General features: G+C 51.0%; 1 protein-coding gene across 8 annotated transcripts in view; it reads right to left on the minus strand.

Moving 5' to 3' along the window:
- DLGAP4 (DLG associated protein 4) overlaps nucleotides 1-20,476 on the minus strand; it is a 104,196-nt gene that overhangs the window by 48,047 nt on the left and 35,673 nt on the right. For 7 of the 8 annotated variants that reach the window (XM_075571861.1, XM_075571854.1, XM_075571857.1 and 4 more), the window contains exons 6-7: nucleotides 15,674-15,788; nucleotides 5,546-6,284 (exon numbers count right to left, since the gene is read on the minus strand). In XM_075571861.1, coding sequence (XP_075427976.1) covers nucleotides 5,546-6,284; nucleotides 15,674-15,788 — 854 coding nt within the window. Of the gene's footprint in view, nucleotides 1-1,289; nucleotides 1,517-5,545; nucleotides 6,285-15,673; nucleotides 15,789-20,476 lie in introns of those variants that run through there. The other variant, XM_075571862.1, reaches the window with a different exon arrangement.

Here is a 20,476-nt window from a genome sequence, read left to right on the forward strand (position 1 = left end):
GCCCCATAAGGACCTGTCCGTATGCAAACCCCACCAACTGCCCCATAAGGACCCGTCGGTATACAGACCCCACTAACTGCCCCATAGGGACCTGTCCGTATAGAGACCCCACTAACTGCACCATATAGTTACGTGTCCCTATACAGACTCTACTAACTGCCCCAAAGGGACGTGTCCATATACAGACCCCATTATCTGCCCCATAGGGACCTTACCGTATACAAACCCCACTAACTGTCCCATAGGGACCTGTCTATATACAGACCCCACTAACTGCCCTATAGTGACCTGACCATATACAAACCCTAATAACTGTCCTGTCCATATACAGACCCCAATAACTGACCTGTCCATATACAGACCCCATGTCGGTTCCCCGTCTGACCCCCTGGGGCAGAGCTCTGGTGTTGTGACAGTTGTTGGTCCTGGGGGGTCAGTCACAGGGGAGGGAGGGAGAGGTTGCAGCTGTCCTGGGATTATCACCCACATTTTACCCCGCCGAGATGCCCCGCAGGAGTGTCGCGCCGACAACCAAACCCAGTGCCAATGAATGCGCTGTGCTATATTCCGGTGCCGAGTATCTTACACACTACCAATTCAAAGGGTACCGCCTACATCCATAGTAGTAGACACAGACTTTGCCATGCGCTGTGCCCACCCCCCTCACCTCTGCCAACTTCACTGCCCAGACCCAACATTACTGCTGCCAACCCAAGCTGCATGTGCCCGCTGGCATGGGGTGCGGGGGCAGGGGTACTTACCCCTTCCATGCAGGAGAAGCAACCCCCCATATTAACCCCGTCCCTGCTAGATAGGACCAAAGAACCTGGCAGTTTCACATTCCCCCCCCCCCCGGCATAGCGCCCCACCATGAACCCCCCCCCCCCGCCTCCCCTGGGCCACAATCCCCAAACCAACCCCCTCACCAAGGCGGCAGCGACCAGAAGCACAGCCCCATGCCAACGCACACACAATTAACCCTGCGCGTGCTGGGGGTTTAGGGTGAGGGTACCAGGGGTTCAAAAATTAAATCATCCACAGCAGAGTCCACAAATGCCAGCCACCCCCCTTGTGCCCTCCACACCGGGCATCGCATAGTCATCTTGGTTCAACAAGGAGGGGATGTGGGGGGGGGGGGGGGGGGACATTTCATAGGATCATCAACGGGTTCAGAAATTCCCATCCCCGCACAAAGCATTCCCACCCCAAACCCCAGGGCATGCCATGCACAGGGAACAGGCCACATCACATATAGGGGCATAGAAGAGGCATAAAGGGTTTTCACTCACATTGCTGTAACAGAGCTTGAAACAATGCCATGGTGATGGGAGCAGTGTGTGAGAAGAAAGGGGGGTGGGGGGTTCCTGGTTCTATATAGGGCTGTGATTAGGGGCACAAAGGGGGTCCAGGTGCCAGATCAGAGAGGGGAGGAGGGTGGACCCGCCCTACTCATTCATAGGGGATTCAGATCCCTGGCAGAAAACCCTACAAAGAAAAAGACAAACCCCCCCCCCTTATTTATAGCAGGCTGGAGGGGTGAGGGGGGCAGTGCCCCTGGGCACAGTGCTGTGAGGTGGGCGCACAAGGGACAGACACAGACACTCACCCTCCTGCCTGCTCCCTGTGCAGAGTCTCTCCCTTTAAGAGGCGGGGCAAGTTTGAGTTAAAGCCCCAAGAGGAAGCCCCGCCCAGAGATGACGTCAGGCCAAGCTCGCAGGGAGGGCGGGGCGCCGGCTTAACCATTGTGACGTCGCCGTTTAAAGGGACTCGGCAGGCGGATGCTACTTAAAGGGGCCCGCACCCTGTCAGGACAGCTGCAGCGGAATAGAGCGGTGCCGAGTAGGGCTCGCCAAAATGCTTTTGATCTGTCAATGCCATTTAACACCCTTCGCTGCCAGGGGATCCAGAAATACGTTTATTTAAAATAAAGGGGATGAAAGACAGGATTTTAACCCATTAAACACATTGCTGCAAAAATGGGGCGAAGATATCACCCACCATTTCTCACGGGACGAATTCTATTGAAATCGAAAGAGATGCCCTAAAGTAATCTGCAGACCGAAAACTTTGTAACAATCAGATGGCGCGTATCACGCAGCTCCAGGGACCCCCGTGAGATATTCAGCAGCTCCAGGGACCCCCGTGAGAAATTCAGCAGCTCCAGGGACCTCCGTGAGATATTCAGCAGCTCCAGGGACCCCGTGAGATATTCAGCAGCTCCAGGGACCTCCGTGAGATATTCAGTAGCTCCAGGGACCCCGTGAGAAATTCCTGAGCTCAGCAGCTACGGGGACCCCGTGAGATATTCTCAAAATCAGTGGCTCCAGGGACCCCCGTGAGATATTTCTGAGGTCAGCAGCTCTAGGGACCCCCATGAGATATTACAGAGGTCAGCGGCTCTGGGGATCCCCCCCGTGAGATATTCCCAAAATCAGCTGCTCCGAGGGACCGCCTGTGAGATATTCCCGAGATCAGCGGCTCCGGGGTAACCCTCGTGAGATATTCCCGAGATCAGCAGCTCCAGGGACCACCCCGTGAGAGATTTCAGAGGTCAGCGACTCCGGTGAACTCCCTGTGAGATATTTCCGAGGTCAGCGACTCCGGAGACCACCCCGTGAGAGATTTCTGAGGTCAGCGACTCTGGGGACCTCCACGTTAGATATTTCTGAGGTCAGCGGCTCCAGGGACCTCCCTGTGAGATATTCCCGAAGTCAGCGGCACCAGGGTAACCCCCGTGAGATATCCCCGAGGTCAGCGGCCCTGTGATATATTCCCGAGATCAGCGGCTCTGGAGACCCCCCTGTTAGATATTTCTGAGGTGAGCGGCTCTGGGGACCTCCCTGTGAGATATTCCCGAGGTCAGCGGCTCTGGGAACCTCCGTGTGAGATATTCCCGAGGTCAGCGGCTACGGGGACCTCCCTGTGAGATATTCCCAAGGTCAGCAGCTCTAGGGACCCCCTCATTAGATATTCCTGAGATCAGTGTCTCCGGGGACATCCCTGTGAGATATTCCCGAGGTCAGCGGCTACGGGGACCTCCCTGTGAGATATTCCCAAGGTCAGCAGCTCTAGGGACCCCCTCATTAGATATTCCTGAGATCAGTGGCTCCGGGGACCTCCCTGTGAGATATTCCCGAGGTCAGTGGCTCCGGGGACCTCCCTGTGAGATATTCCCGAACTCAGTGGTCCGGGGACCTCCCTGTGAGATATTCCCGAGGTCAGTGGCTCCGGGGACCTCCCTGTGAGATATTCCCGAGATCAGCGGCTCTGGGGACCTCCCTGTGAGATATTCCCGAGGTCAGCGGCTCCGGAGTAACCCCCATGAGATATTCCCAAACTCAGCGCCTCCGGGGGACCCCCGTGAGATATTCCCGAGGTCAGCAGGTCCGGCGACACGTGAGATATTCCCGTGGTCCGTGCCTCCAGAGTAACCCCTGTGAGATATTCCGAGGTCAGCGGCTCCGGAGTAACCCGTGAGATTCCCGAGATCAGTGGCTCTGGGGACCCGCCTGTGAGATATTCCCGAGGTCAGCGACTCCGGGGACCTCCCCGTGAGATATTCCCGAGGTCAGCGGCTCCGGATTAACCCCACGTGAGATATTCCTGAGCTCAGCGCCTCCGGGGGACCCTCGTGAGATATTTCCGAGGTCAACGGTTCCAGCGACCCTGTGAGATATTCCTGGGAGGTCAGCGGCTCCGGGGACTACCTGTGAGATATTTCCGATATCAGCGGCTCTGGGGAACGCTTTTGAGATATTCCAGAGGTCAGCAGCTCTGGGGACTTCCTGAGATATTCCCGAGGTCAGCGGCTTCCGAGTAACCCCCGTGAGATATTCCCGAGGTCAGCGGCTCTGGGAACCTCCCTGTGAGATATTCCCGAGGTCAGCAGCTCTGGTGACTTCCTGTGTGATATTCCCGAGGTCACCGGCTCTGGGAGACCTCCCCGTGAGATATTCCTGAGGTCAGCGGCTCTGGGAACCTCCCTGTGAGATATTCCCGAGGTCAGCAGCTCTGGTGACTTCCTGTGAGATATTCCCGAGGTCAGCGGCTCCGGGGACCTCCCCGTGAGATATTCCCGAGGTCAGCGGCTCCGGGGACCTCCCCGTGAGATATTCCAGAGGTGAGCGGCTCCTGGGACCCCCCTGTGAGATATTCCTAAGGTCAGCGGCTCCGGTGACACCCCTGTGAGATATTCTCGAGGTCGGCGACTCTGGGAACCTCCCTGTGAGATATTCCTGAGGTCAGCAGCTCTGGTGACTTCCTGTGAGATATTCCCGAGGTCAGCGGCTCCGGGGACCTCCCCGTGAGATATTCCCGAGGTCAGCGGCTCCGGGGACCTCCCCGTGAGATATTCCCGAGGTCAGCGGCTCCGGGTACCTCCCTGTGGCAGGACGCCTGTAGCCGAGGTCAGGCAATAGTCCACATGTGTAGTTTCAGGTTAAAACAAATCTTTAGTGGCTTTATTTCTCCACAGCATAACTAAACATGTGGGCACACTGTCCCTTTAAGGCATAAACAAAACAAAATAAATCCTGCTCCACATTGGGAGAACTTACTAACACTGCAAGCCTATCTATCAGGCTGGCTGGCTAATCCATTTACCAAACCGTTAACCTATACCAAACAGTCAGGAAACAACAATATGAACTGTCCTTACTGTGGTTTAGAGATATAGCTGTGAATCCATCTGCATAGCAGCTTGTCTAGGATAGGTCTGAGACAGCCACCTGATTAACAGCAAAGACTTCCTTATATCAAATCATGCTGGTTGTCAGGTGTCTGCTTACTTCCTGACTGCCCAGCTTTTTCTACTGGGTTAACCTTCTGAGTGCTGGATGCAGGACTCAGATATATGTTTGCCAGGCATAATAATCTGACTTCACCCTGTCACACTTCCCGTGAGATATTCCCGAGGTCAGCGGCTCCGGGTACCTCCCTGTGAGATATTCCCGAGGTCAGCGGCTCCGGGGTAACCCCGTGAGATATTCTCGAGCTCAGTGGCTTTGGGGGACCCCCGTGAGATATTCCTGAGGTCAGCGGTTCCGGCCACCCCATGAGATATTCCCGAGGTCAGCAGCTCCGGGATGCTTCCTCCATTAATTATAGGTTTATAGCGAGAACAGGTTTCATTAGCAAATGTACATCTCACCTTACAAAGAATATAAGTTATTGTTATAGTGGAACAGGAGGAGTTATAGGGAGCGGTTATATGGGGTTATAGGTGGAGTTACAGGGAGAGGTTATATGGAGTAATAGGAGGAGTTATAGGCAGCGGTTATATGGGACAATTGGAGATCTAGAGAAGGGTTATATGGGGCAATAGGAGGAGTTATAGGGAGCGGTTATATGGGGTAATAGGAGGAGTTATAGGGAGCGGTTATATAGGGTAATAAGAGGAATTATAGGGAGAGGTTATATGGGGCAATAGGAGGAGTTATAGGGAGCGGTTATATGGAGCAATAGGAGGAGTTATAGGGAGAGGTTATATGTATGATATATATATATATTTATTAATGCTCGCTACACTCTACAGCGCGGGACTCACCAATGTGTCTGGGGAGGGTCCGGCTGGTGTTGGGGAGGGGGGGTGACATGGACTGAAGGGATGTAGTGTCGTCATCCTGGGAGCAGCCAGCTTGGATGGCGCGGAGGTAGCTGTGGCTGCGTGAGCGGAAGTAGCTGGGTAGGTGCAGGTCGAAAACCTCGGCAGGGCCTCGCTCAGAGTTCCCAAACATGGCCTGGCACAGCGGGTATCTGTCCCTCTGCTCCTCAACAACCTGGCACAGCGGGTATCGCTCCCTTTGCTCCTCAACTGCCTGACACATCGGGTATCGCTCCTTCTCCTCCTCCACCACCTGGCACAGCGGGTATCGCTCTCTCTGTTCCTCAACTGCCTGGCACATCGGGTATCGCTCCCTCTCCTCCTCCACCACCTGGCACAGCGGGTATCGCTCCCTCTGCTCTTCTACCACCTGGCACAGCGGGTATCGCTCCCTCTGCTCTTCCACCACCTGGCACAGCGGGTATCGCTCCCTCTGCTCCTCTATGGTCTGGCGCAGCGGGTACCGTTCCCTCTGCTCCTCCACAGCTTGGCATAGCGGGTACCGATCTCCCGGCTCCTCTACCACCTGGCACAATGGGTATCGCTCCCTCTGCTCATCAACAGCCTGGCACAGCGGGTACCTCTCCCTCTGCTCCTCGGCAGCCTGGCACAGCGGGTACCGATCTCCAGACTCCTCCACCTCTGGCATGGGGTATTGTAGGAGGCTGCGCGGCTCAGTGTCCTGCACGGGAATAGCAGAGTGTTACGACTGGCAGAGCGAGAGACAGCTATCGCTCTGTCTCCCTCCTGTCTTGTGCCTCTAACCGCCTTGAATGTCTTGTATTCTCAACTCCTATTCTCTCCTCAACCCTGTACAATCTGGCTTCTGCACTGCTCACTCCACTGAAACAGTCCTCACTAAAATAACTAATGACCTCCATGCTGCCAAAGACAAAGGTCACTACACTCTGCTCATATTACTTGAACTCGCTGCAGCATTTGATACTGTGGTCCACCCTCTTCTCCTTCACACCCTCCATACTCTTGGTATCTGTAACAAAGCTCGATCCTGGATCTCCTCTTTCCTCTCCCATCATACTTTCACTGTCTAATTGCTAACGCCTCCTCCTCTTTCGATCTCTCTGTGGGGATATCCCAGGGGTCTGTTCTGGTACCTCTTCTCTATTTACACACTCTCTAGGTGACCTTATCCCATCTCTTGAGTTCAAATATTACCTCTATGCTGATGACACACAAATTTACTTTTCAACCCCTGACCTCACACCTGCTGTACAGACCAAAGTCTCTGAATGTCTCTCCGCGATATCATCCTGGATGGCCCTCTACCGCCTCAAACTTAACATGTATAAAACAGAGCTCCCCATACGTCCTCCCTAGCCTGGTTCCACTGCCTCCTTCTACATTACAGTTGGCAGTACTATCATACACCCAGTAGCACAAGCACGCTGCCTAGGGGGTCACATTTGACTCCTCCCTTACATTCTCCTCTCGCAATGTAGCTAAAACCTGTCGTTTTTTCCTCCATAACATTGCAAAGATTTGCCCTTTCCTCTGTCGCTCTACTGCTGAAACTCTAACATGGGCCCTTATTCTTTCCCTTCTCGACTACTGTAACCTTCTACTTTTCAGCCTTCCTGCCTCTCACCTGTCTTCTCTACAATCTATCCTAAACGCTGCTGCTAGAATCACTTTACTCTTTCTTAAATCTGTCTCCCGTGCTGAAATCCCTCTCCTGGCTTCCTATCAAATCCCATATCACATACACAATTCTCCTGCTCACTTTTAAGGCTTTACTCTCCTCTCCCCCTCCTTATATATCACCCTAATATCTCACTGTCCCGGGAGAGCAGGTTATTTACACCTTTTTACCAGGATCATTCATTAAGCAAAACAAGGTAATGAAATAAATTGAAGTTTATTCGCACAAATTCGCTTGCACACAATGATACACAAAATACAGACAAAAAGACACACTTACTTTGGGACTGGGGTCGAAAAGTAGACTTTCCTAGATGAGTTTTACCCTGACCGGGACTTAGCCCGGAAGTCCCTGGAACTCAAATCGGCGTGAAGTTTCACACGCCACCGCTACGTTCTCTTCTGATAACGTGGTCCCGCCCGACCGCAAGTTAATCCAAATATTCTGCAACTCCAATCGGCATAAAATCCCAGCAGCGTCTGCTACGTTCGATTTTGAGAACTTGGGCGCAAAGCAACTTTAACGAGCCCGCCCGGCGCTCTCGCTACCGGAGAACTACAATCTGATTGGCTCACAGATCTTTATAGTATTCTGAGTTTCATTCACAAAATTCAGCGCGTGGGAAAATCAACGCGTGGGAAATCAACGCGTGGGAAATCGCGATCAACGCGTGGGAAAATTCCCAGCAGCCAATCAGAGGCCAGCCGGCTAGAAAAGCCGGGTCAGCGGGAAATCTGAAATAGCCAAGAGACATGTGCAAGTTTGCCGCCTCCGTCCCTGGCTATCTCAATGCCGCCCGCTGGGGCAGGCTCCACCAGGTCTGGCAGAGCAAGTGGCAGCCCAGACGACGGCCAATGTTCTCCGGACCTTGGTACTCCGCCCGTCCCTGCTGCCCATTTGCTTATCACACCTCTGGCTGCTTTGAACTCCGATGTCCAGCAGACTTACCGGCGCCTATGGGTTAGCTCGGGCAGCCTGTTGGACATTGGTTCCGAATGTAAAAATACATTATATTTAATAAAGTATACTTTAATACACTAACGCAGGGGTGCGCAAACGTCTTGAGCTGCGCCCCCCGACCCGGGAGCCGCAGCGTTCGCACCCCCCCCTCTTCAAAGATTCTGTGTCAAATGACGTCATGGGTCATGTGACGTCACGTGACCCAGTCGCATAATTTTACGCGTGTTGCCATGGTGACGTGTGACGTCACGTGACCCAGTCGCATCATTTTACGCGTGTTGCCATGGTGACGTGTGACGTCGCACGGCCCCGCCGCGTTGCCATGGCGACGCATCGCCGAAGACCCGGCAGAGAACAGGTAAGTGAGTTACAGAGGCCTCACGCCACCCTCGGCATTAATTTAAATGCCATGGGGAAGAGCGCGGGGCCTCTGTAACCGCTGCGTCCCCCCTTGAAATTCTCGCGCCCCCCAGTTTGCACACCGCTGCACTAAGGTTAAGTTTAATATACTTCTGAGTCTCGGGGTACAGGGGACAGAAGAAGAAAGATGTTTTACTTTTTATTTCTAACTGCCTTATTCCCCACACACTTTCTATTAGACTCATACTGGACTCTCAGAGTCCCCCCTCAACCTTATATACAGTTGGGGCACCCACAAACCCTACACTGGTTCTGGGTCACCTTGGCACTAGCTGGGGTACCCCTCTTAACCTAGGGATTCCCTCAGCTATAGGGATACATATTCATCCCTGTGCCTCATTCTCCTTTCTGGGCTGTGCTGAAGCAGGCTACCCTAGTGGTGAGTCGCGCTTGCGTTTTCAAGGGGAGGTATTGGCCGGGACAATGTGCCTACATGTATCCGAGAATCAGGCATGATTCCCGGGTACATTTATGGGGGAATCGACAACTCCGGACCCCAACCTCCTAGGCACATTCTGTCAACGTATCCTCCGCAAAAAAAACCTTGAAACTCATACTCTAGCAATCCCTGCTCGCTGGCACGCTCGGAAAGGGAAAAAACACAAAAATATAGTTTTATTGCATACAAGACAATGGAAAGATACAATGTTACTGGGCCCAAGAGCTAACTCTCTTGGACCCTTATACACGGATCAGGGGTAACCAAATTGGGCTTAAACTTTATTTGAGAGCCTGGTTACCCCCTACCGTCACACCTCCCCCCTCAAGATAAAGGCCCCAGTTCAGTCACCATATCAGGTGGCTTGCTGAGCCTGGAAAATGTTGAGGATCCTGGGGTATGACAGTCTCTCTGGCTGGTTCAGTCCTCCAGCCTGGTGATAGTCCTTGCCCCCTCCATAGTCCATGTCCATCAGGGCACTGTTCAGGTGTGACAACACACTTGTTCCTTCCCCCACCCCCACCACCCAAGGTTTCCACCCCTGGGGTTGGGGACACTGACCACTGGGGTCACAAAAGGCTGCATGGGCTTGGGGCTGCCAGCGCCAATGCCCTCTGGTCGGTCATCTTAGTCAAGGGGTCTGTCAGGACACTGTAGAGGGTCACTAAATCCCTATCATACTGCTGCGTGTCCCTGATCTCCCTGTCTAACCTTTCCCTCCCCATCAAGACACTGTACTCAGTCGGATGGAGGGGCTACTGACCCTTGGGGTCTTCCGGGCGATCAGTCCACTGGGTCCCACTTGGCTCATCCATAATTGGGACCCTCTGTCTCTCTGACATCTCTCGCTTCCACTCCCAGAGCGGAGCTGCGAGCTGGGGAGCCGTCCCCCCTTGCTCCACAGAGCCTTCGCTACACTTCGAAGGAACCGCTAACTGGTCCCTTGCTGCCTCTGCACTTGACGTAGCTCCTGGGGCTGAGTCCCAGACAGAACACATACCCGGGTCCACAAGCAGATCGGCATCTGCCCGCATACCTCCCGGTGTACAGCACCAAGCTCCGATAGTTCCCTGCCTGTCACATAGTCTGAATGTAAAGGGGGGTTAAGGCTGCACACCACAATATATAAACATGTGTGGCACAATAAATTCATTATCTTGAAATCCGTGTAGCGCTGGATCTCTCTCTTTTTGTCACATAGTCTGAGCATAAGTCACAATGAGGAACATCAAATATATGAGGACACTGATCGGGCATGGTCTGACTTACCTGCCTGATCCCTTCAATGTCCTCTGCGTGTGGGGTATCCAAAGATAGAGGAGCGATGATCTGTGGGGTGGGCTCCAAAAGCTGAAGAGCACAAACCACCTTGGTGGGCATCAGTGCCGACTGCACTTTGCCAAGGTAACTGCCCAACTGTGGCTCTCTGTGACTGGGGTCACAAGAGCATGTTCTCCATGTACCTTCACTGGCATCCCCGTCCGTTGGTACCGGTGCCTCTTGTGCCTGAAGTCTGCAGACTTGGATGTACTCTCCTCTGCAGATGCTTTGGGCTTCCCCTGTGGAACACTTGTATTGAACTCGGTGCCCTTGGGTGCCTAAGCCGGAGTGGTTCCATTCGGGGCAGACACTTTTCTTCCTGACAGCGCACGGCTGGCTGCATCCCGGCAAGTGGCTGACTTTCGGTCAAAGACCCAATCCCTCACCTCAGGCTGGCACTGCTACAAAAACTGCTCCTTGAACATTAAGTCCCGTAAGCCGTTGTACTTGGTGGCTTGGCATCCTTCCACCCACTGAGTGCCATGCTGGATGAGTCGGGAGACAAAAATCATATGTGTTTCCCGGCTTGTCGTGTCCCCAGACCTGAACATGTCACGGTATGCCTCTGAAGTGAGGGCATACTGGCACAGTAATAAAGCCTTCACATGTCGGTAGTCGTAGCTGTCCGTTCACGGGATCCCCTGGAACGTCTGCAGGGCTATCCCCATCAATAGCGGCGACAACCGCAAAACCCAGTCCCGTTCTGGCACACAGAACCGGAGACATTGATCCTCAAACACCTTAAGGAATCCATCAATGTTGTCCGTGCCATCTACAAACTTGCTGAAGCTGTAGTGTGACACCTTTGGCAAGGGAGGTTGGTCAGGGTTCTGCCGGGGTCTTGAGGGCTGCACACCTTGAGAGGCTGCAATCAACTGCAAACTCTGCTCGAAGGTGACCCCCTTTCCCCAAGTGGTGAGGAGAGAGGCAAGTCCTGCGGCAGGGAGACTGGTAGCATTTGGGGCTACTACGGCTGCACTCCCTGGTTCAAGCTCACCCTCTGGATCCTCTGCTTCCCCGTTCTCCGCCTCCTCCTCTGCCTCCACTTCATCCAGGGCTGGAATGTCCTACTGGACCCTGGCCGGAATGGTTGCACCTGCATTAGCAGGTGAAGCTATGCCCTCTTCATGTCGCTCGAGATCCTCCTCAAGCTGAGTCTTTGCCCGACCGGCGGTCGGTAGCTCATATCCCTCACACTGGGTTACGATCCGGGGATGGTCCCAGGTCTGGTAACGACATGACCGTCTGTCCATCTTCGCTTGGTGGCACGAAACTTAAAGTGACGGAGAGAACCTGCGCTTTTCCTGCTTTGCGTAACATATGTAAGTCACTACTTGTTTTGAGAGCTTGCAATCTACGAGTTCGTCTTTATGCTGTAAGTCCCCACAGAATTTTATAGCATGAAGCTCAATGATCACACCTCTGCCACCAGTAAATAAGGCTTTACTCTCCTCTGCCCCTCCTTATATATCACTCTAATATCTCACTGTCCCGGGAGACCAGGAAGTTCCACACACCACCGCTACGTTCTCTTCTGAGAACTTGGTCCGCCCGACTGCGAGTTAGTCCAAATATTTTGCAACTGAAATCGGCATAAAATCCCAGCAGCGTCCGCTACGTTCGATTTTGAGAACTTGGGCGCACAAAGCTGGACTTAGTCTCTGGCGGGCAGGCTTTTCAGGCTTGAAATCGAAGCCGGTTTCTCTGCTATTCGCACAGAAGCAACTTTCAAAAACCCGTCTGCGCTCTTACTACTGCAGAACTACAATCTGATTGGCTCACAGATCTTTATAGTATTCTGAGTTTCGTTCACAAAACTCAACAGCCAATCAACGTGTGGGAGAATTCCCAAGCAACCAATCAGAGCCAAGCCGACTAGAAAAGCCGGGTCATTTATTTATCCACAAATGATTCAACATTCAATATCCATATGTGATAAAGTATGTCCCCCTTTAGATTCAACTGCGTGTTTCCTGTTACTGCTGGTCAGTTTCTCAGATCGGGTTTTTAGAAATTTTGGCCCATTCCTCCTTGCAGAACAGCTTCAGCTCAGTGACATTTGACGGCTTCCTTGCATGGACAGCTCGCTTCAGGTCCTGCCACAACATTTCGATGTGGTTTAGGTCCGGACTTTGACCCGGCCATTCTAAAACAGGGAATTTCTTCTTCTGCAGCCATTCTTTTGTAGATCTGCATGTATGTTTAGGATCATTGTCTTGTTGCATGACCCACTTTCGGTTCAGCTTCAGCTCACGGACGGATGGCCTGACATTTTCCTCTAGAGTCTTCTGATACAATGCAAAATTCATGGTTGTGTCAATGATGGCAAGCCGTCAAGGTCCTGAGGCAGCAAAGCGTCCCCAAACCATCACATTCCCACCACCGTGCTTGACGGTTGGGATGAGGTTCTTCTGTTCGAATGCAGTTTTTGGTTTTCGCCAAATATAATGTTTCTCATTGAGGCCAAAAAGTTCTACCTTTGACTTGCTTGTCTAGAGAACATTGTTCCAGAAGTCTTGTGGATCATCATGTGCTCTTTGGTGATCTTCAGACAGGCAGCAGTGTTCTTTTTAGAGAGCAGTAGTTTCCTTCTGGCTATCCTTCCATGAACATCATTCTTGTTCAGTCTTTTTCTGATAGTTGAGTCATAAACACTCACATTAGCCAAGGCGAGAGTGGCCTGCAGATCCTTGGATGTTACCCTGGAGTTCTTTGTGACTTCCTGGATGATTTGACGATTTGTTCTTGGAGAGATTTTGGTAGGACGATCGGTCATGGGTAGAGAGACTGTGGTCTTGAACTTTCTAACCATTTGTAGACTATCTGTCTGACAGTGGATTGCTGGAGCTCCAAATCCTTGATTTTTTTTTTAACCCTGTCTATACTGATGAGCATCAATAACTTATTTTCTGAGGTCCTCAGTGATTTCTTTTGATCGTGGCATGATGTCTTTCCACACACATGTATGGTGAAGCCCAATCACATAAAGTTCCTGATCTTTATATAGGGTGGGGCCTCCCAAACTCACCCCTGAAGATCTACCTAATTATTTAAACACCTGATTCTAATTATCCCTTTTAATTTATCTGATAAAACCAAGGTTTCACTTACGCATACCCTGACTCTTAATTACTCATTGTTCGTCTAATTCACACATTATTTTGTTTCAAAAGCCATTGAATTGGTTAATATAAACCCTATGGGATATGTAAGAAACGACTGGTTTTGATTCAAGTAAGTTATCGTGGAAAAACGATGGAATTTCCTTATCCTTGGGGTTTACAAACGTTTTCTCGCCACTGTAGATACAAGCAAGATAAGGATCAGCAAGGGAGTGCGACGGAGACACCAATATCTCTAGTCGGCAAAAGATTGAAATAAATGGAATAGAACTGGAAGAAGTAGAAGACTATGTCTACCTTGGCCGGCAAAAAAAACAATGGATACGAAGCGTTTGAATGACATCAATAGGAAAATGAAGATGTGATGGAGAATATTTGTAAGAAACAAGACAATATTTAAAGGGAGCTTTCCCCTGTGCCTAAAAAGGAAAATGTGTGACCCGTGTATCCCGCCCCGGGCTCATGTAAGGACCTGACACTTGGACCCTAAATACACAGATCATTCAGAAGCTTCAGACAACGCGAAGAAGTATGGAGAGATGCATGCTGGGTATTACCCAAAGAGACAAGAAAAAAGAATGAATGGGTTCGACGGCAAACACAAGTCAGAGACATCATCACAAGGGGGAAGAAAGTAAAATGGCGGTGGGTCGGACATATCTCAAGAAGGCATGACCATCGTCGGACAAAGATGGTACTTGACTGGATTCCAAGGGGTATCCAAAGACGATGACCAAAAGTTGGAGCGATGTGCAGAAGAGAGGCTGTAAACGCAGTATGTAGAAAATCATTGGTGAGGCTTCATCCAACAGTGGGGAGGCAAGGGCTGAAGATGATGATGAGATGTGTGTGTATGTGTGTATATACATAACATAGATAGATAGATACATAGCTCAGTCACTTTGTCCAGTCACTTTCTGGGCGTGAGATAGCTCCTCTCCCAGCGCTCCCCCTTGTCAGTGAGATATATCTCAGCTCCTCCCGTCAGTGAGAGATAGCTCAGCTCCCCGTGCTCCCCCTCGTCAGTGAGAGATAGCTCAGCTCCCCATGCTCTCCCTTGTCAGTGAGAGATAGCTCAGCTCCCCATGCACTCCCTTGTCAGTGAGAGATAGCTCAGCTCCCCCCCGGTCAGTGAGAGATAGCTCAGATTTCCACGCCTCCCCCGTCAGTGAGAGATAGCTCAGCTCCCCACACTCCCCACACTCCGCTCCGCTGCGTCCCTATTTGTGAGATAGCTCATCTCCCTGTGCTCCCCCTGTCAATGAGAGATAGCTCAGCTCCCCCGTCCGTGATAGATAGCTCAGCTCCCTGCACCCCCCTATCAGTGAGAGATAGATCCGCTCCCCCCTGTCAGTGAGAGATAGCTCCGCTTCCTGTACACCCCCCTATCAGTGAAAGATAGCTTTGCTCCCCTGTGTCAGTGAGAGATAGCTCCGCTCCCCCTGTCAGTGAGAGATAGCTCCGCTCCCCCCTGTCAGTGAGAGATAGCTCCGCTCCCCCGTCAGTGAGAGATAGCTCCGCTCCCCCCTGTCAGTGATAGATAGCTCCGCTCCCCCCCTGTCAGTGAGAGATAACTCTGCTCCCCCCTGTCAGTGAGAGATAGCTCCGCTCCCCCCGTCAGTGAGAGATAGCTCTGCTCCCTGCACTCCCCCCTGTCAGTGAGGGATAGCTCCGCTCCCCCGTCAGTGAGAGATAGCTCCGCTCCCCCCGTCAGTGAGAGATAGCTCCGCTCCCTGCACTCCCCCCGTCAGTGAGAGATAGCTCCGCTCCCCCCTGTCAGTGAGAGATAGCTCCGCTCCCCCGTCAGTGAGAGATAGCTCCGCTCCTCCCTGTCAGTGAGAGATAGCTCCGCTCCCCCTGTCAGTGAGAGATAACTCCGCTCCCCCTTGTCAGTGAGAGATAGCTCCACTCCCCCCTGTCAGTGAGTGATAGCTCCGCTCCCCCCTGTCAGTGAGAGATAGCTCCGCTCCCCCTGTCAGTGAGTGATAGCTACGCTCCCCCGTCAGTGAGAGATAGCTCCGCTCCCCCGTCAGTGAGAGATAGCTCCGCTCCCCCCTGTCAGTGAGAGATAGCTCCGCTCCCCCGTCAGTGAGAGATAGCTCCGCTCCCCCCTGTCTGTGAGAGATAGCTCCGCTCCCCACCCTCCATACCTGGCACACGCTGCTTTCCTCCGTTGCACTCTCAGACATCGGGTTATAATCCTCCTCCCAACTCGGGAATTTTGGGGGAGACAGAATATCCAAGGAATCAGCACGGTCCAGGCTCCTGGCGATACCCCAAAATAAATTGAGAGTTATATGGGGTAATAGGAGGAGTTATAGGGAGCGGTTATATGGGGTAATAGGAGGAGTTGTAGGGAGAGGTTATATAGGGTAATAGGAGGAGTTATAGGGAGCGGTTATATGGGGTAATAAAAGGAGTTATAGGGAGGAGTGTAAGGATCCAGGACTCACGCCGCCCTCGGCGCACTCCCGCCTTAAGCCGATCCGCGTCCCGTGCCTCTGCTCCTTGCAACACATCTCCTGGTTCCTTTGCTGCTACCCGCGGTACTGCGCGCACGCGCGCATCCCGTCCGCAACTTAGTGTGGAGTCTGCTGGCTCTGTCTCCGGCTCGCGCACGCGCAGTGACGACGTCAGCGCATGGCGTGCGCACGTGATGCGCGCACAACACGCGCAAGCTCCACATCATCTCGTCGCATCAGCGATCCTACCGGCACCTGCCTCCTCCAGTGGAATGGCGAATCACAGCCGTCGCAGCTGACACACCTCCGCCCCGCCTCTCTTCCCATTGGTTCCTCTCTCTCTTATATGCTCAGCTGTGCCACTGGCCCTTTGGCTGAGCATAAACCTATGTTGCGTAGTGTTCACTGCTTCCTTGCCTCCGAAGTCCTGTCTTGTACCATTGTTCCTAGCTCTCAGTTCCTGACTCCGGCTTTCCATCGGACTCCGCTCTTCTATACTCCTGACCACGGCTACGTACGACGAGCCGCACCTCTCCAACCCCCGACCTCGGCAACGCACCACGACTACTCTTCTCTCTCCAATCCTGACCACGGCTAATAGTACCTGCCACGATCCGGTACTCTCCATACCCGACCTCGGCAAGTATTACGACTACCCTGACCTGTCCAATCCCGACCCGGCTACCTCGACCAATCTACACTCCAGACGCGCTCACGCGGCTGTGGGTGGTGTTCATATCAGTCCCCGCCTCTGCCTCGCAGTCGTGCCTTGTTTGTGGTGAGCACTTCGTTACAAGGGGTTATATGGGATAATAGGAGTTATAGGGAGCGGTTATATGGGATAATAGGAGGAGTTATAGGGAGCGGTTATATGGGATAATAGGAGGGGTTATAGGGAGCGGTTATATGGGGTAATAGGAGGAGTTATAGGAAGGGTTATATGGGGTAACAGGAGGAGTTGTAGGGAGTGGTTATATGGGGTAATAGGTGGAGTTATAGGAAGCGGTTATATGGGGTAATAGGAGAAGTTATAGGGAGAGGTTATATGGGGTAATAGGAGGAGTTATAGGGAGCGGTTATATGGGGTAATAGGAGAAGTTATAGGGAGAGGTTATATGGGGTAATAGGAGGAGTTATAGGGAGCGGTTATATGGGGTAATAGGAGGAGTTATAGGGAGGGGTTATATGGGTAATAGGAGGAGTTATAGGGAGCGGTTATATGGGGCAATAGGAGAAGTTATAGGGAGCGGTTATATGGGGTAATAGGAGGAGTTATAGGGAGGGGTTATATGGGGCAATAGGAGTTATAGGGAGCGGTTATATGGGGTAATAGGAGGAGTTATAGGGAGCGGTTATATGGGGTAATAGGAGGAACTCTTTTTTTATTGAATTTTTTTTCCAACATTACATTTCATAGAACAATTTACAAACATAAACTGCACATTATGTACGAACTTACACTATATAAATATTAGCTCAGAATTTGTTCCACCTTTCTCCTCAACAGCAACTTCACATTTCCTTTATACACATTTTTAATTGAAACTAAATAAAAGCCTTAACTGCCAGATTCATTTATAAACAAACATTTTTAGCCACACCAAAAAAAACCGATACTACTTCTTTTTCCCCACATTATCCCCCAATGACCCAAACCTCTTAATGGTCACAGAAGGTGGGATCATGTCCAAGCCTGTCACTATGCTCCTCTTCAGATAAGGAAAGTTCCTCTACATCATCAGGGTCTTCAGCCTGACCCCCAATCCTCCCTAAGAGCAGAAAAACGGTTCTTTACAGGCACCTGAGGAACTTTACCAGCAGGACCTGAAGGATGTTGAAGAGTCCCTCCAAGTCTTTTTACCGTGCCCTTCTTCCTTATTTTTGCTTTCACCCAATCCTGCGCTCTGTCTTTTTCTTTATTTTTCCCCACTTGGATTACCATCATAGTAGGATCATCCGTTTCCCCAGATCGTTCTCCTGCCGGAAGTAAATTTGAAGAGGTTCCCGCTTAGGGGTCTTCTGACCTTCCCTGGGCCATGTTTACACTATCAATAATTGTTTCTTCTGTAAGTGGATCCGGGCAAACTCCGTCCCCAGGATGATCAGGACAAACACTACCCCTAGGCGGAACCGGACAAACCCTGTCTGCAGGCAGATCCGGACATATTCTGTCTGCAACTTTCAGGGCTCGGTCATAGCTTCGTTGTCTTCAAAGTCCACTTCCTGCTCCCATACTCTTGAAATATTATGCCAGGCTTCTGCGCAATTCGTATAGGAATGTCCAAATTTATCGCATAAATTACATTTAATCTTTGTACAACTTGCCCTCTCGTGGCCCAAGGACTGACACAAGTTGCACTTTAGAACATCACAAGAATTGCTTAAGTGTCTGGCAGAACCACATCTATGGCACAAGGTTGGCTGACCATAGTAAAAACAGTTTCCTTTTTCTCTTCCAATGAAGAACGAGTTGGGCAGATGTTTTGTAACATTGCCATGTCGCCAAAGTCTGACTTGCACTTTCCAGACTCCTATCCAGATGTCCTCTTCATCCATGATTCTTGTAGGTAGAGCCAGTACTTCACATTGTCTGCCAAGCCATATCAGAATATCTGATATTGGGACTGACTCGTGTCTGAAGAGAATTGTTACAGACTTTATTTCCGATTTAGACACAGGAATAGCTACAAAGGATTTCCATAATTCAGTGTTTTTAATACTTTCATATTTTGTCCAGAAATAGTCCAAAGCTTGAGGTCTCTTAAAGCTGACATCATACTCACAAGAGCTTGGAACATGAACAAGTGCATACATTTAATCTGCTCTGAAGCCCAAGGATTCTTTTAATAGATGTTTTCCAATAAAAATCCTCTCAGGTTTTATCTCCTCTCCGCCTTTATACCTCAACTTTACCACATTTCTCATTTTCAAAGGTTTGGCATTTCTGGCCACTTCTGGCCACGGCGCTTACAAAGGATCTCCCACTGCAGGCTGAATGAGGTGCTGTATGAGCTGGGGTTACTTTATTACCATTACTTTGCTTTACCCCATCTTCTGATTGGGCCAGTCTTTTATCAGGAACTATCGGCATAGGAGCAGCAATTTCAGTCACTACAACCTTAATTTCACTCCCAGGCACTACAGGGTTAATGCTGTCAACATTGCTGCTAATTACCACCTGCTGTTCTCCCCTCTCAGGGTTCTGAATCACAGGACCTGCTAATGAGCAGGGGGTGGTTCTGTAAGTCCAGGTGAGCATGGGTTCTCTGGCTCTCTGCTCTCAGGTACAAACTCCATTTCCACCTGATGTCCTCCCAAAGTTTCTAGATTCTTATTTTGCTGCTCTCCAGAGTTCTTTGCATTTTCTTTAACTTTTCCCAGCGTGGGAGTCTGAGATAACCTAATCCCACAGGTGTCTGCTGCTTTCTTTGCATGCAGTGGTCTTTTAATCAAATCTTTTGCTGCTTCTGCTATTAACCCCATGGATGCTGGAAGCTCTGGAACACAGTCCTTGCTCACAGTCTGATGCACCCTGAGGTGAGTCCCCTTCCCTGAAGTCTTTGGACCCTATTTCAGGGCTGTTACCTTCTCCTGTAGAGACTTTTAGTTGCAGGGCCTTTGCTTTCCTTTCTTTAGCAGCTTTACCCTTTGAGTTTTTCTTGGCAGTTGATTGATTTAAACTGTCAGGATCTGAGTCAGAATTTTCCTGGGGTAAGTTCTCTGTTTTATCCTTAGACTTCACAGACTTGTTCTGGGATCTAGTTTCTCTCCCACTTCTTTTAGGCGTCTCCAAACTTATGTTTCTCTAAGAGCTTTTAATGTGACTCTTACAGGGGTTCTGGCTTCTTGTTCCACAACATGAATCAGCGCCTTGCTCTGCACTTTGCTGTGCACCCTGTTCAGCACTTTGCTCTGCACCCTGCTCTGCACTGTGGGTTAGCATTTCAATTGTTTCCGAAAGGTAACGTTTCTGTTTGGCTGGATCCACTGCTGTTTTAGCAATCTCACCTTCCAATCGGGTTAATTCATCACGCAGACGATGTATTTGCTTCTTGTGCACCTCTCTCAGAACCACGACATTTCTTTAATGTAATGTTTTCTTCTTCTAACTCTGCCTTCTTCTTGTTATACTTCTGCAATATAGCTTCTCTCTCTTCTTTCTTAAGCAGATTCTGTTCTGCTCTTTCCCTTTTCTCCAAACTCTCCTGTAACTTTCAGTCAGGCTCCCCAAGGCCTACACCACTGCTGCAGCCTGCGGCCTCTCCTACTTCCATCTCCAACTCACAGCCAACAACCCCTGGGACTAAGGCCATCCTGCCTCCCCTGCAGGAACTCACCTGCAGTACATCCTGGAGGAGTTATAGGGAGGGGTAATAGGAGGAGTTATAGGGAGGGGTTATATGGGGTAATAGGAGGAGTTATAGGGAAAGGTTATATGGGGTAATGGGAGAAGTTATAGGGAGCGGTTATATGGGGTAATAGGAGGAGTTA

This window comes from Ascaphus truei, chromosome 15 (assembly GCF_040206685.1).
Source record: "Ascaphus truei isolate aAscTru1 chromosome 15, aAscTru1.hap1, whole genome shotgun sequence".
Lineage (NCBI taxonomy): Eukaryota > Metazoa > Chordata > Amphibia > Anura > Ascaphidae > Ascaphus > Ascaphus truei.